This window comes from Chelonia mydas, chromosome 5 (assembly GCF_015237465.2).
Source record: "Chelonia mydas isolate rCheMyd1 chromosome 5, rCheMyd1.pri.v2, whole genome shotgun sequence".
NCBI lineage: Eukaryota > Metazoa > Chordata > Testudines > Cheloniidae > Chelonia > Chelonia mydas.
In genome coordinates, this window is record NC_051245.2 from 94,112,300 (window position 1) to 94,129,346 (window position 17,047).

General features: G+C 38.8%; 1 protein-coding gene across 5 annotated transcripts in view; it reads left to right on the forward strand.

Moving 5' to 3' along the window:
• Window positions 1–82: 82 nt before the first annotated feature.
• LOC102942325 (carnosine N-methyltransferase) overlaps window positions 83–17,047 on the forward strand; it is a 52,572-nt gene continuing 35,607 nt past the window's right edge. For 2 of the 5 annotated variants that reach the window (XM_037901830.2, XM_037901829.2), the window contains exons 1-8: window positions 83–310; window positions 1,786–1,874; window positions 2,683–2,773; window positions 3,780–3,828; window positions 5,700–5,871; window positions 5,977–6,048; window positions 7,698–7,804; window positions 13,716–13,818. In XM_037901830.2, the coding sequence (XP_037757758.1) occupies window positions 1,846–1,874; window positions 2,683–2,773; window positions 3,780–3,828; window positions 5,700–5,871; window positions 5,977–6,048; window positions 7,698–7,804; window positions 13,716–13,818 (623 nt within the window). In that variant the 5' untranslated portion in view covers window positions 83–310; window positions 1,786–1,845. Of the gene's footprint in view, window positions 311–1,785; window positions 1,875–2,682; window positions 2,774–3,779; window positions 3,829–5,699; window positions 5,872–5,976; window positions 6,049–7,697; window positions 7,805–11,934; window positions 12,020–13,715; window positions 14,558–17,047 lie in introns of those variants that run through there. The other 3 variants (XM_027827917.3, XM_043547605.1, XM_037901831.2) reach the window with 3 other exon arrangements.

A 17,047-nucleotide genomic window follows, 5' to 3' on the forward strand; every position in this document is an offset into this window, starting at 1 on the left:
CTCCGCGCGCGTCGCGCCAGGCAGCTCCCCTCCCGTCGCCGACCCATCCTGAGCCGGCCAATCCCGGCAGTCAGTGGGACAGGCCGGGGTGGGCCGTGCAGGCTGCTGCCTGTCTCCGCGCGCTGGGGCGCCTGAGCGCTCGTCTTCCGGGGTGGGTGCCCGCTGCTCAGCCCAGCTGCTGGTGGGGCAGCGCTCCGCGGGGCGTCGGTCTGGCTTGGTAGTTCACGCGCACCTCTGTGCTTTCGCTGCATAGTCTTGCATTGCAGACCACCGGCCTGGGGAAGCGACGGCAGAGGCCTCGGCTGCTCAGGTAACGCGGTGGGTCGCACTGGACCCGATCGTACCGCTGCGGTGCCACCTACACACCCTAACATAGCGTGAAATCCGAGCCACGGCTGCAGCAGCGCCGTTCCCTTAGTTCAGATGCTCTTGCTATGTATTTTGTGGGGCATATTTGCAAATGCTGTCCTTACGCCAGTTTCTTGAATCACGCACCGGCTAGTGACTACTGCCAAGTTGGCAGATAAAGTTGAAAATTCTCTCGGAACCTTATTTTTCTGTGCATTCCCTTACAGATCACACACACGCACCTGTAACTGTGTCACTTCAAATAATTTGTGCAGATACTTTACATATACCAGTAGTCTGAAGTGGCATAATTAAAAATTGCAGCTGAAAAATTAGGAAATGCAAAATTAAAGTACCAATTGTGTACATCTGTGTTGGGAGGATTGGTGCCTTAATGTTTGGCATTGTAGGCTGCTCATGGTAAGCCTGATGATGACCTTGCCATGTGCAGATGTTATATTTGTAATTTTTTTATTGGTCCAACTTCTATTGGCGAAAGAGTCAAGCACTGAAGTTTACAGAGTTCTGCCTCAAAAATCTGTGTCTCACCAACAAAAGTTGGTCCAATAGAAGATACTATCTCACCAACCTTGTGTCTCTGATATCCTGCGAACAATTGGCTACAATTACACTGCAAACAAAATATTTTATTATCTACTCTTGGTTTCCACTTTTCTTTATTTTTCATATATATACAAATAAAGTTGCCTGCTTTATTTACTCTGGAATCCTTCCTTTAAATTGTGACTATAGTTGATACAGACAATGACATAAATTAATGAGTTAAAAGTTTTTCAGATATGTGTAGATGGTATGTGACTTGTCAGCTAGTACTGCTTTTTGGGTCAAAGCTTACCTGCACTGAAAGGCTTTATCTACGCTTAAAATGCTACAATGCACGACTGCATTACTGCAGCGTTTCCGTGTAGATAGTACCTATATCCCGTTGGCATAAGTAATCTACCTTCCCAAGAAGTGGTAGCTAGGTTGATGGAAGAATTCAGTCTAGGTGAACACCCAAAGTGTCCAAGAAAATCCTCCAAAAAATTGGGAAGACAAGATCTGAGATTCCTGATACTGTAATGTTAAAAATAAAAAATCAGAAAAGGGAGTTCCCAGAAGAAACTTGAAACAAAACAGGACACAAACTCATTACCCCGCCCCCCGACCCTTCCCTAGGTTATGTTCAACGGCCCAATCTGCAAACACTTTTTACTATTGCACTAAGTAGTCCTGTTTTCTGCAATGGGACTGCTCATGACAGTGAGAACTATGCTTGGTAGTAAGCAATTGCAGGGTTGGGCATTAAAGGAGCCCTCATGGTAAGACTGTGAAGACAACTGAATAAAAGTGGTAGAGGTTGAAAACCTTTAAAATGCCTTTTTGGGTAATTGGTGTTTTCCTGTGTAGCAGCTGATTTTCTCATTGTCCAAATAGGTTTGTTCATTGTTCATATTTTAAACAGTGGAAAGAAGGGAACTGGATAGAACACAAATTATGAAGGTGTTAGTCATTGGACTTGGAGGGTAAGTGCAAACAAGTTCAGCCTCTGTTAAAACAAAAATGTAAGATTGCCTCAGACTCCATATTGCGATCTAACAATCCCTGAGTGTGAATATAGCTGTCTTTAATTACTTTTTTTTTAAAACTTAAGCTTAATATTGTACTGTCAATTGTATTTAATTCAGGGGCATAGCCACAGATGGGCTTGGGTGGGCCGTTAGCATCCAGGCCCATCCAAATCTGAGCAGGAGTATAGTGGTGCCACAGTGCCCCGGAGCATCACTCTGGCACCTGAAATCCAGGACGGAGCTATGCGCCCGCCCTTCAGAAAGCTACGCTCCCATAGCTCTGCCTTGCCGTTTTCTGAGCCACCCCATGCGCATGCCCAGCTCGGCAGGTGAAGCCCTGTGTCTGGGGGTACCAGGGCTTGGAAGAGGGCATGGCATTGGGGGAGAAGCTGAGCTAGCACAGTCTGTCATTGCCCGTCCACCTGAAAGTCAGGGTCCACCCAAATTTCCACTCCTAGCTATGCCACTGGTTTAATTTTTGATAACTTGTCCCACCCTCCACCATAGATTGACCCTCTCAGACATCATCTCTAGTCTTCCTCTTTTCCATAGTCCTATAAGCAGACTAAAATTAGTTAAAAGATAGAATTGTAGGACTGGAAGGGACCTCAAGAGTATTTTCCAAACAAATGTTAGGAAACTGCAAACAGTATTTAATATTCTGAATAAAATTAGATTTTTTAATTGCCTTTTTGCTAGCGCACATTGGACATTATTCATTATTTTTGTCCTGACCCACTGTTTGTTCCATTTTCAAAATCAGTGTGACAAATGGAGGGAAAACAACACTGGCAAAACGACTTGGGAAACAGCTTCCGAACTGCAGTATACTCTATCAAGATGACTTCTTTAAGGTAACCGAATTGATGGAATGACTTCATACATAAAAGTAGACTTTAAATGTAGTTCTTACAAGACTCTATTCTTTTTTTCTTGATCTACCAATATGTGACAATTTAAAATGAATTCCGTTCATAGAGTCAGTATAAAGTATTATCTAGAAGAGAGGGAAATATAATTAAGAATGCTATAATAATGTTAAAGCTTTTGGTTGCCAAAAAATATTAGGAACATGACTAACAGAATAATCATCTCACTGCATCCTCTGATATATTTAAAGGTGAGTAGAGAAACAAATGCATTTCAGGGAATGCTTCATGCTATTGAATTCATCTTTTTGCAGTTCATTTTTAACTCTAGATAGAAAATAACAAATAGAAACAAAATAGCAACAAAAATTAAATATTGTTGCTTGTTCTTTCATATCTTAAAATGCAAAAGCATATCTGTATCTGTATGAGTGAGAGGGGCCTGTTCTTGTTCTTGATGGTGGCTGTTGTTCTCGAGTAAAACTATAGTTTATTCAGAAGTTAATATTAAAATCCAGAGATGCTTGTGTTTATATAATATGCGATATATTATCAATATCAATTTTGGTAGATTAGTAAATAATTTTACCTGGATGGTACTATTTCGGGGGGACATGTAGGAAAAATTATTTTTTATTTGAAGAGTAATTTTGGGGGACCCTAGTGATACATCAAGATTAAATTGGGAGGGGCAGGGAGCAACACTCCTGCTATGTTGCAATCCACTGTTTATGAAAAATACTGTGAATATTCTACTACGGTCTTTTCCTACACCACACGCTTCTTTGGCTTCCTGTTTCTCCCCCTGCCCATGTTACATTTTCTGCTTCATATCCTAGTAACCTAACCCTTCTCCCTGAGCCGTTCACACTGGCCTTCCGGCCTTCCATCCATCCCCACCATAAATACTACACAAGGGAATTCAGAGTAATAGGGTTACTATTGCCTTGTGGCCTGATGGTGGCCTTCATTGCATTTTTTTTCTCTCTAGCCAGAATCTGAAGTAGAGATAGATGAACATGGATTTAAGCAATATGATGGTAAGTAAATTGGTATATTGCTTTTGAACATTATGTATTAACTTTAGCTTCTGTTTCTTTTGGATCAATGCAGTCATCAGTGGGGACGGTGTATTGCTTTGTTTTTTTAAAAAAAAAATGGTTAGTGGGGTATGTCTGGCAAAAAATATATATATAATTCGATAGAGGATTTTTTCAGGATGTTGGTTTAACAAAAAAAGTCAGTATTTTAAAAGTTCATCATCATCGTACTGGACAGTTTAATAGAGCATACCTTTATTTGCTTATTACACAATACTATTACTATGGAATGGCAATAATATTTTAACTTCCTGCATTTATCACTGACTTTATAGCTTTCTGTTTTGCAAATTAGCTAGCCTTTTCTGTTTCTCCAGAAACAGCTCTTGCTTAGCATAGGGTATTATGAACATTTCTTCTGGTGACAGCATGTATCTAAAGTTCTGAGGAAATGGGTCTCCAGACTGCTTCATCCAGTGCTTTCCTTTTCTAGAGGCTAGTTAAACAAACGATCTGCAACAGACTTTATTCTCTCTATTCTTGGTCTTCTAAATTATGGTGCATGACACAGCCAACTGTCTGTTGCTTATAGTGAAACCTTTTCAATTTATTAACCTGTCAATATTAAGACTCTTCTGAACAGCATTAGTAGTTGTGATGTCAAACCTAATACCAATTACACCATTTTACAGTGTTAAATGTTTGTTTTTGTTTGGTCATTTAGGACCATATTCTGGCATTCTTACTCATTTTGGGTAGCCTCTTGCTTCACAATAGCCCCACTAACTTAATAGGGCTACTTGTGGAGTATGTTGTCAACATGAGTATCAGAATCTGGCCCATAATGAGCAAAATGCACCTTAAAACCAAATAAGTAAAATATAGATATTAATATCTTATTCTTGTTTGACAGTAACTTAGAGAAAACTACATTCCAGAGGTGAAATTCTGACACTCCCCCCCCCCCCCCCCCCCCCCCCCCCCCCCCAAGTCAGTGGTAGTTATATTTCAATTCCAGGCCAGTTAAATGAAATCAGATGTAATATAGAAAGTTATCAGATTAGCAAATAGTGCAATTTAATTTAAATGATTATCCCTTTTTTCCCCATTTGTAGAGTTGCACCTCATGACATGAAATGTCCTTGTTTTGTTGAATGGCTGTTAGCCTGCAAAGTTAGTGTAAGCCCAATCCTGGGAGGTTTTGAGCACTTCCTGTAACATCCTCAACTCCTGATGTGAAGTCACTGAGAATCAAGGCTGCTTAGCACCTCCCAGAATCAGATCCTAAATCAAGCAAGATTGGATCCAAGTTTCAACCTTTTTCTCATGCAAGAAGTCTCACTGAGTTCAGGACTCTACCACAGACCAAATGTGTTGTAGATTATAACTAAAAATGAGTCCAAATTGCAATTTGAGATCTGAATCTAAACTTTAAATTCTAGGCTAGCCATCAGGCCATCTCTAATTATAAACCTACAGTTTAATATCCTGCAGCTGATCTAAGATTTCCTGTAATACATGGGTATTTATAACATTAGCCTAAGCCTTGAATTCTGTGTTTACTACCAACATTCATCAGCTATGTAACTTTCAGTTCAACTTTTGAACTTCACTCAGTTGACAATGAAACTAGATGAATCAGCTGGACATTCTGGTTCACATGCCCAAGTTCAGTGCTGTTGGTTTAGGTTTCAGTAGTAAATGGAAATGTTAACATTTAAATTTCCATTTCTTTTAAATTAACCCTGCTTCTTTTACTTAACACCTACATTTAGCTCTTAAACCATTTGACAGGGTTTCTGCTTAACTCAGAAATAATGCAAAAATTAAAAGCCAAAACAAAAACACTTAACCTTTTGTGTCTTTTCTAGTACTTGATGCCCTTTATATGGAGGAAATGGTGACAAGCATACACTCATGGATGAAAAACCCAACGGGCTCTTCTGTCTCAACAGCAGAATCAAAGAGTACACCTCTCAATCTGAAAAGTACAGAAGAAGTTCACATTTTAATAGCTGAAGGTTTTCTTCTGTATAACTATGAGTAAGCAATGCTACCTAAGAAATAATTTTAAAATGTCATGTTATTCACGCCCCATTTACAGTTGATATTAAGGAAACAAAATGACTAAACATACTGTCATCTTAGGCCTCTTAATGAAGTATGGGATAGAAAATATTTTCTGACCATTCCATATGAAGAATGCAAGAGGAGAAGGAGGTAATGTTTTAAAATTATTGCTCACTGCAGATCACTATGCCCTAGTACCCGTAAGATAAAAAGGTTCCTGTATGCCAGTGTGTTCTCACACATCCGCCAACTGTAACAACTCTTAGAGCAGAGACTACTGAGCCTCCTCAGTCCCTTCGTGTGATCTTGCTATTGCTGAGGTAGTAAGCTCTGCCTTGTTACTATTCCATCCCTGAGGTTAGAGCCTTTGTGGTTCCCAGGGAAGTTCAAGCAGCATCTATAATCCTTAAATGTATAGATCCATCCCCTGTTTATCACTATTATTGTTATTATTATTTATTATTTATTGTTTATTATTCATATTGTAGGTGTGCATGGGGACACCAATCACTGTTTAGACTGCCAGTGTACAGACACAAAGTAAAAAGCCCCTCACCCAAGGAACTTAAAATATAGGTTAATTATAGTACAATGGCACTTAAGCATTGTTTAAGAGGGGACAGAAACAAAGTGTTTACTCTTGCAGCTACAAGAAACTGTGCCACTACAATGCTGTTCAGTGGCAGAGTTGACATGCAGTTACGTTGTGTATTATTTGAGTTAGATATTGGGCCCTTTCTGCCTTCAGTTACTGTTGCAAATCTGGTTTTGATGGTGTTATTCTAGAATGACACAAGTTAATCTAAGGTCAGAATCTGATTCACTGATTGCAGAATTCCCATATTCATAATGGCCTATGTTTTGAAAAGTGACTAGTAGATTTTGGGTTCCTTTCTTTCTAGGAGCCCAATTTAAGAGACCTTGAATTCAATCATCAAAAGGTGGGTACTCAGCACTTCTGAAAATCAGGCCCTCTAAGGCAGTGGTTCTCAATCAGGGGTATGCATACCCTTGGCGGTATGCAGAAGTCTTCAGGGGGTACATCACCACATCTAGATATTTGCCTAGTTTTACAACAGACTACATAAAAAGCACTAGTGAAGTCACTACAAACTAAAATTTCATACAGACTATGACTTGTTTATACTGCTCTATACACTGAAATGTAAGTACAATATTTATATTCCAATTGATTTATAATGGTAAAAAATGAGAAAGTAAGCAATTTTTCAGTCAGTGTGCTGTGACACTTTTATTTTTTTTAATGTCTGATTTTGTAAGCAAGTCCAAGTCGTCTTTAAGTGAGGTGAAACTTGGGGTATTTAAGACAAATCAGATACCTGAAAGGAGTACAGTAGTCTGGAAAGGTTGAGAGCCAGTGTTCTAAGGTGTTGCAAGTTGAGCAACCAAAATCACTAGTCCCTTCTCAGAATTTAGACCAATGTGAAAAATATTATCTGTGATAGAAGTGTATTTTGGCTATTCTTATGTAAGTTACTTATGCAATGAAGTTTGTTTAAGATGCAACATCTGTTTCAATAAGAATCTGCTCTTACCCAGTTTTGCAGTTGAAATGATCGGCAGAAATAGGTGATTTGATAGAGGTCATGTGGGCAATATGCTAAATCCTGTTATAATTAAGGAGTCTCCTTTGCTGTGACCAGCAGATACACAGCCTCCCTCTCTCTTAATATTTTGGATAGATATTCGTACTAAATAAACGAGGAAGGGTATATGTGAGCACACCAGAAAAAAAAAATGTAAAACTTGCACAAGAAAGCAAATATATTTTTCTGTAGTACCAGAGTTTATCAACCGGCAGATCCACCAGGATACTTCGATGGACATGTATGGCCTATGTATCTGAAACATAAGAGGGAAATGGAAGAAAATACAAATAATATTGGTATGATATACATAATTTGCAAAAATCACTACTTTTAATAATTTTTATATTTTTAAAGATCACTCTATTTTTCCTTTTTTTTTTTTTTTTTGGCATTTACGCTGCAGTGTTAGATGCATTTATTGTCTGCTCATAGATAAGTGATCTTCATGCAAGAAAATCTTGTAGAGATTACCCACCTTTGTGAGTTATGGGAATAAACCAAAATGTATTGGTCACCTTGACTAGTGATTCCTAAACTCCATGTGACAAACCAGTTTGTGTGTGTGTGTGTTTAACTAGGAAAAATTGTGGGGAGTTATATGGCTCATTGAGTTGATGCATTAGAATGTGGCTTACAATCCTGATTTAGGTCTTAGGGCTTGTCTACACTGCCCGCCGGATCGGCGGGAAGTGATCGATCCAGCGGGAGTTGATTTATCACGTCTACTATAGACACGATAAATCAACCGCTGAGTGCTCTCCTGTTGACTCCGGTACTCCTCCAAAACGAGGAGTGCAAGCGGAGTCGATGGGAGAGCGTCAGCTGTTGACTTACCGCAGTGACGACAACACGGTAAATAGATCTAAGTACATCGACTTCAGCTACGCTCTTCATGTAGCTGAAGTTGCATATCTTAGATCGACCCCGTGTGGTAGTGTAGACAATCCCTTAGATAGAATAAGTTTAATAGATTCCTCCAAGTTGTACACATTGCCAAGCCACTGCACAGTCTGACATAAGACATGTCAGGATTTTGGTGCTTTGGTGGAACTATGTAGGGAAGTTTGCATAATACCAAGCTAATAACGCTGTTAGAACCTGATCCTGCAACATGTGGAGCACCTTCAGCTTATATTGAATGGCAGTTAGGCATGCTCAACACTGTTCATGATCAGGCATTAAATTCTTTCTTCTTTTATTGATCAATATCATACTAAAGATTTGTATTTATCAAAAAGGTTAATGGTGAAATTCACCCGAGTGGCAAGAGATCATGCAAGGCTCTGTGCATCATGTATTGGGTGTACATAGAGCCTCTTACAGGCTCTCTACTAGAGTGAACTATGCCAAAATAAATGTGTGAATTAGCTGAAGCACATGTTTGAAAATCAGTGGGTGTGTGAGAGATGGGATGGGGGAGGGAATACAAACTGCCTTTAAAAAAAAAAAAAAAAAAAAAAAAAGCCTTGAAGGATCATTTCAGAAGTAGAGTTGTTCCTTTGGGTCACTTTCAAATGGATTATGCTAGAATTATGGGACATATAGTCATACATAATCTTTAGCTGGGGCCCTGTTAGAAGTAACCCATCCTGACACTGATTTACAAATAAAATCATAGAACTGGAAGGGACCTAGACAGGTAATCTAGTCCAGGCTTCTGCACTCGTGGCAGGACTAAGTATTATCTAGACCATTCCTGACAGGTGTTTGTCTAACCTGCTCTTAAAAATCTCCAATGATGGAGATTCCACAACCTCCCTATGCAATTTATTCCAGTGCTTAACCACCCTGACAGTTAGGAAGTTTTTCCTACTGTCCAACCTAAACCTTCCTTGCTGCAATTTAAGCCCATTGCCTCTTGCCCTATCCTCAGAGGTTAAGAAAAACAATTTTTCTTCCTCCTCCTTGTAACAACCTTTTAAATACTTGAAAACTGTTATCTTGTCCCCTCTCAGTCTTCTCTTTTCCAGACTAAAACTCAATTTTTTCAATCTTCCCTCATAGGTCATGTTTTCTAGACCTTTAATCATTTTTGTTGCTCTTTGGACTCTCTCCAATTTGTCCACATCCTTCCTGAAATGTGGCACCCAGAACTGGACACAATTCTCCAGTTGAGGCCTAATCAGTTCAGAGTAGAGCGGAAGAATTACTTCTCATGTCTTGCTTACAACACTCCTGTGAATACATCCCAGAATGATGTTCACTTTTTTTTGCAACAGCGTTACATTGTTGGCTCATATTTAGCTTGTGGTCTATGATGACCCCCAGATCCCTTTCCGCAGTACTCCTTCCTAGGCAGTCATTTCCCATTTTGTATGTGTGCAACTGATTGTTCCTTCCTAAGTGGAGTACTTTGCATTTGTCCTTATTGAATTTCATCCTATTTACTTCAGACCATTTCTCCAGTTTGTCCAGATCATTTTGAAATTGAATTCTGTCCTCCAAAGCACTTGCAACCCGTGCCAGCTTGGTATCGTCTGCAAATTTTATAAGTGTACTCTCTATGCAATTATCTAAATCATTGATGAAGATATTGAACAGAACTGGACCAGAACTGATCCCTGCAGGACCCCATTTGTTATGTCTTTCCAGCATGACTATGAACCACTGATAACTACCCTCTAGGAACAGTTTATTCCATTCTATTGCATCAAAGTATCTTTGCCTTTTTATTAAAAAAGACAACAAAACTAGCTAGCTGTTACATTTGTTAAAGCTTGTTGTTTAAAAGTGAAAAAAACCTTTACTCTGTAGCAGCGTTTTTTAACCCTTAGAGAATCTGCTTGCTTGTGTTCTTTTTTGGGAGTGCTGCTCTTTTCTCTTGAATGAGAGGCTGAATTATGAGACTTCGGTTTCTACTCAATTTCATAGTTAAAAAACAAAAAAAAACATGTCTTGTGCCCAGGGAGACTGACATCCCCACTCTGTAATTAGGAGATGCTGGTCTATTTTCAGAAACCTGGATCTTTTATGGAAAACAGAAGAGGGGAATGAATGTAGGCTTCCACAAATGGAAGACTCTATTGAATAAGCACCTGCAACATGGGTGTTCTCTCCACAATCTGAGAAAATGCAGTTCAACTGTTTGAAATGAAGCTAGTGGTGCCCAAAGCCCTGATAATTTAGGAACCCTGTGTGTATGATATTGTCCCCTGCAATCCCAGCCTTTCATTGTTGATCCTCCTGCCCTCTAAACGCTATGCTGAGGAATTGCCTAGTATTGTACTGGCTGAAGTGGGCATGTTTTCTTGTTCCTAAGAGGGGTCTCATCCATACACTGATCAAATCAAATCCTGCTTAGCGTGAAATTTGGCATGCTCAGATAACAGAGGGCTGCAGAAGGATGCTGAGAGACTCAAATCAGCATTCTCAAAATTTCTCAAACATTCTGTCTGGTGAAGATTTTATTATTATTTTTTAATGACAGAATAAATGTCAATCCTGCAAAAAGGAACAATAAAAGAGCCATATCCAACTTTTCCTCAGGTCCGGTCTACATTAGAAATATTTTTGCTGGGATAGCAATGTCAGTTGGGGGTGTGACTTGATTTTTCTTTTTGCAGTGTTTCTATACACTGGGGCTTTTGCAGGTAGACCGTTATATTGACATAAGTGTTCTTGCTGGTCTAGCTTATTTTGCTTGCCAAGCTGGGATAAGCACTTTTTTGCCAGTTTAATAGGGTGCCTCCACACTAGGAGGATCTGCCAATATAACTATACTTTTCTAATGTAGACCTGGACTTCATCAACCAATCCATATTTATAGTTGGGTAGGAAAAACAGTTTTGTTAAGTTTGTCATTATTTCCTTTAGGGATGGGGAAAGTAATAAAAGAGTACGCATAGCACAAAGATTTAATCTGTCTTCCCCCCCCCCCCAAATAAATAAATAAATAAATAATATATATTTTTAACCTAAACACCCAGGAGTATTAGAGATTACAGCACATTCATCATCGTATCCTCTCCCCATTAGGAGAGTTATTACAACCTAGCTGGAGGTCCTAACGATTACATACATAGTGGGCCACAGAAGAATATTAATTTGCATTAACCATCCACTTTCTAGTTGGCTGCGCAAGTTCTGGCAGTAACGGTTCCCAACCTTCTTCACCAAGGGCCTTCCCTTATGGGAAAATTTCTGCTGAATTTCTCAGCTTACCATAGAACTAGGATTTCTGTCCTTTTGGGACAACTATGGACTATGTATTTTTAAAAATGACTCTGGTATTTTTGGGTGGATTGATCCCCTATTTATGGACTTTTATTTAAGCAATATTGGGAGAGGAAGTATTCTTGATTTCTATCGTGATAGCACCTACAGATGCCATTTGGGATTGTGCTGGGTGCTATACAAATTTATAGGAAGTTACTAATTAAAATGAACCGTAATATTGTGACCACTTTTCTCTCCCCTTCTTTCTCAGTTTATTTGGATGGAACAAAATCTGAGGAAGACCTTTTTTCACATGTGTATAATGATATAGTACAGGAGCTAGAAACGTGGAAGAAGTAAGTCGTCTTCGGGAAATTGGAACAGGATAAGGGAACTCATTAACAAAAATCTATGCCAATATTAAGGGATAATGTAAATACCTAGCATTTGAAGTCCTGTGTTACAAAACTCTTGTTTTCCTACATAGGAAGCAAAAAGCTAAAGAAACAGCTTTTTTTGTGTGTGTGGTCTGAACCTTAGATCTAAAATACTTGGACTCTCTGGAACCATAGATTCCAAGTACACCAATATTGGCTTAGCCCTTCATCCTTTTGTGGTATGCTAATAGAGTATACTAATTGCTTACTATGGGTGGGCTTTAAGTAAAACTTTAAAAACTGAGCCCATGTTGGTGCTTCTTGGTCAGAGAAGACCTTATGGCATTTCGTTTAGAGCTAGATTTTGCCTATTTTCTTTGACCCCACTGAAAGACTGAGTTATTTTATCATTTTAGATCCCCTCTCTGTTCTCACTCTTGTTGGTGCTTGTTGCATGTTAGGAGTAACCTTTTTATTATGTTCCCCCAAATTCTCAAACCACTGCTTTTCATAAGTGGAGGAATTAGGCCTGTGGATTTATTCACAACTAGAGAGAATAGGAAGGCTCTTGAATAATGATTTAAATATTGAAGAACAGGGAAATTTAGTAAATCTAGTTTTCCTAATCCCCTATTCCACAATTTATTTGATTTGTAGTTATGGGGTGATTTTATTCTCTCTCTACTGAATTCTCACAATCATTAGAGTGTTTAGCTAAAATTCCCCCTTTCTTTCTTTAGATTAGGAAACATACACACACCTTTTTTCTTATTATTATTTTTAATTAAACAGTAGTTAAAGAAGTTGCAGCACCAAGCTAACTGAAATCTGTCAAATATCTCAACTGGTTCTTAAAAAGAACTCTAGAGGAAGAATCAATGCATCTTTATCTGAAAGAAGAAACAAGTTTGTGTCTTAACAGTTGATCCCATAAGTCTGGCCTTTCTACTGTGTATAACGTGTGCAATGCTTTTACTACCTCTTTGATACTGATGCAGTGCAGTGAATGTATAGATATCGCTGGTCAGTCTCTACATTTATTTTGTAACTCAAAATCCATTAACATTTGAATGTTCATAAAACATACATCATACGTGATATAGACAACTGGGTACAGAGTTGTGACTGATCTTTACTATTAAAAATAAGAGAGCGGGGAAATGAGGTAGCAAAACCCCAGCCAAATAAACCTCCTGGTTATGGTTTGTGCCAATACATAGCATGCATAATAGGCATGCAGAGAAGGTCATCACAAATAACTTGCTTCACTCTGAATAGCTGGTAACATTAATTGAAAAATTTAAAATTAAGTGAAAAATAATTAAAAATACAGTCAATGATATTGTGTGGATGTGCCATCCTTATGAATGAGAGGGATGTTTAGTATCTTAATGTAGATTATATAGAAATTGAATGTAAATACTTGTTGTACAAGTGCTTCAGATCTGGAACAGATCAATAGCTGGATAACTTTGCAGAATTAAGAGATATATTTGAAAGTTTTTGAGAGAAAGCGGTAACATTATGTTTGAGGGGAAAAAAGGTTTGACAAGATTTGAGCAGTAGAGGGAAAGAATTACGTATTTTGAGCTTCAGGCAGGTGTCAAGAATTGTGATGGATATATAATGCCCTGTAATATCTGTGAACTGATATCTTTACTTTTATTTTTTTAAGGTGAGCAGGTCACAGCAAAACCATGTGAGAAGTTGAGATTCTTTCCAGTATGGATTCAGGGTCAATTTTATGGTGTCTGGATGGATCGCTTTGCCAATCTACTGTATGTACATCAGTAACACCAGTTTATACAAATCCACATTGTACTGTAGTGACTGCTATTTCTGTTAGACTTATAAATATTGATGAACAGACAGTATAGGTCATCCAGTAGTCCAGAGCAGTATTTTTAAAGTGATAGCCTTGCTCAGAGTGGCATCTGTAACTCTGCGTCAAACTTTAAACCTGATTTAATATTTAATCATGTAATATACAGAATTTGAAAATTACTTTAATGTATGAAAATATAGCCCTGGATATTTCATAAATATACTTTCATAAGTATACACTATGTGCACAATTTCATATGCAAGTAAAATATTTTTGGAATTTAAAATCACAAATGCATAGTGATCGCATATGAGTAATATAGGGAAAAATAGAAGTAATAGCTCATAAAATATTAAATGAGTATTAAATGACATGATGTAGTTAAAGAGGCTAAAGCCATTTTGGAAGTATGTAAATAGAGGTATTGCTCTTGAGACCATAGAATTCTTCCTCTTTCACATGGTGCTTGTTACACAATACTCCAGATGTAGTGTATTGTTTGGGGCATATGGAAAGGATATTGATAATCTGAAGAGCAACTACTAGGCCATTAGAAAGAGTTGTAGGATAAGAAGAGAGGTTGGTGGTAGTTCAGATGTGTTAACAGTGATAGGATGAAAAACATGCAGCCTGGAAAATAAGAGGTTTGGAGTTGTAAAAGATGCTGGATGACAAATGCACAAAAGATGCTACAAAAAAGGAGAAGGAAAGAATAAGATTCTCATTAATCATAAATGATTAGAAATAAATGAAAAAACAATGTGATTAGAGAACAGAAAAATTATATGGTTTAGATCAGCTAAGGCAGTGTTTCCCAAACTTGGGATGCCGCTTGTTCAGGGAAAGCCCCTGGCCTGGATTGGCGAACCACGGCCAGTGGGAGCCGCGATCGGCCGAACCTGTGGACGCGGAAGGTAAACAAACCAGCCCAGCCCGCCAGGGGCTTTCCCTGAACAAGCAGCGTCCCAAGTTTGGGAAACACTGAGCTAAGGAATAGTACCAGCTTCTTCTTCATATAAAAATATATAAATACACACAGGGAGGACTTAAAACTATTTGAAAACAAACTATCTTTTGAGGATTGTCTAGATACCTTAATTCTACTCAAACTAAAGGTGAAAGCCATATAACCTACTACATCAGGGGTAGCCAACCTGTCGCTCCGGAGCCACATGCAGCTCTTCAGAAGTTAATATGCAGCTCCTTATATAGGCACTGACTCCGGGGCTGAAGCTATAAGTGCCAACTTTCCAATGTGCCAGGGGGTGCTCACGGCTCAACCCCTGGCTCTGTACAGACCCTGCCCCTACTCCACCCCTTCCTGCCCCCTCCCCTGAGCCTTCCATGCCCTCGCTCCTCTCTTCACCCCCCCACCCCCCGAGACTCCTGCACGCCATGAAACAGCTGAGCGGGAGGCACTGATCGGTGGGGCTGACGGTGGGTGGGAGGCGCTGGGAGCTGGGGAGGGGGCTAATGGGGAGTGGGAAGCTGCTGACGTATTACTGTGGCTCTTTGGCAATGTACATTGGTAAATTCTGGCTGCTTCTCAGGTTCAGGTTGGCCACCCCGTACTACAGGGTCCTTCTGGCCCTAAAAGTTCTAGTATTGTTCACTTTCAGGCATTTTTGGTAGCACAGAAATGTGGTTTTTTTGGTTGGGATATTTTTAGCCTGATGACTATAATATGGTAGCTATCTTGACTTTCTGATCATGAATGCAATATTAAGACCTTTACAGTATACAGAAAATACATTTGTGGTGATCTACTAAAACAGAAGCACAGTGTAAGTGTTTATAGAAATATGTTTAAGATGAAATACTTTCTAATGTGAATTTCTGTATCTCCGTTTTATACGAAAATAAAATATACTGTTTTCTCAAATGGCTTGCGAGAACAATAAATGGCTTTAAACATATATGTTTATTTTGCAGGGAGGTGTGCAGTCACATGATAGCAAAGCAAGTATGTATTAGACTAGCTGCTACTTGCCAGAAACTTCTTATTTTGATGCTCAGAAATCCTGGATTCTGTCTCTAGGGTATAAGTACAGTAAGACAGATAAAACTGGGTTTGTTAAATTAGAGATTTGGGTTCTATTCCTAACTGTGGTTGGAGAAGGTAAAATAGAAATGGGTATAACCTGTTAGTTAACTTTAAGTCCTTAAGAGCTATGATCTTTGATACATCTTTAGATTTTAGCTGTATTTTAAAGATATCTTTACAATACAATGTATTATACCATAGATCAGTGGTTCTCAACTGGGGTACACGTATTCCTGGGGGTATGCAGAGATCTTTCAGGGGGTACACCAAATCACCTAGATATTTGCCTAGTTTTACAACAGGCTATATAAAAAGAACTAGCAAAGTCAGTACAGCCAACTAGCGAAACGTCATACAGACAATGACTTGTTTATACTGCTCTATATACTATAAACTGAAATGTAAGTACAATATTTATATTCCAATTTCTTTATTTTATATTTATACGGTAAAAATTAGAAAGTAAGCAGTTTTTCAGTAATAGTGTGTTGTGACACTTTAGTATTTTTGTGTCTGGATTTTTTAAGCAAGTAATTAAGTTAGGTGAAACTTGGGGTAAGCAAGACAATTCAGACTCCTGCAAGGGGTACAGTAGTGTGGAAAGGTTGGGGGCCACTGCCACAGATATTTTTTTTCTAAACTAGCTACCGTTAACTTTAACTGAGGCTGGAGTTATATCTGCCGTCTATTCTCAGATTTTCTCCATCTGAGGGATCCTATTTAGACACCTCTGTATCCCTGCATATTCTTACATATTTTAAAAATATATCAACGCTATAGTAATATCCTAAAAGACAGATCTATCATTAGTGTAACGTAGTGTTTTGCTGTGTTGCAGGAGCACAAGTCCTGTGGTGATAAAAATAGTTAATATAAAATAGAACAAGTAGCCAAAAGCATCTTTCATTTTCATCTAAACAAGATGCTGGACTTTGATGTGGCTGGCCCTCGCTGTCCTCATTACCGCTTATTATAATCAAGACGACTCCTTCCTCTCACACTCTCTGCTCTTACTTTTTTGTGTTATGGTCCATTCTTAGGATAGTGCTCCCTCCTGCCCTCCAGTGCCATTAACAGCAAAGCTGCCCTGGAGTTGGAAAGGAGCAGAGTCCAGTCACAATATATGTGTTACTGACGT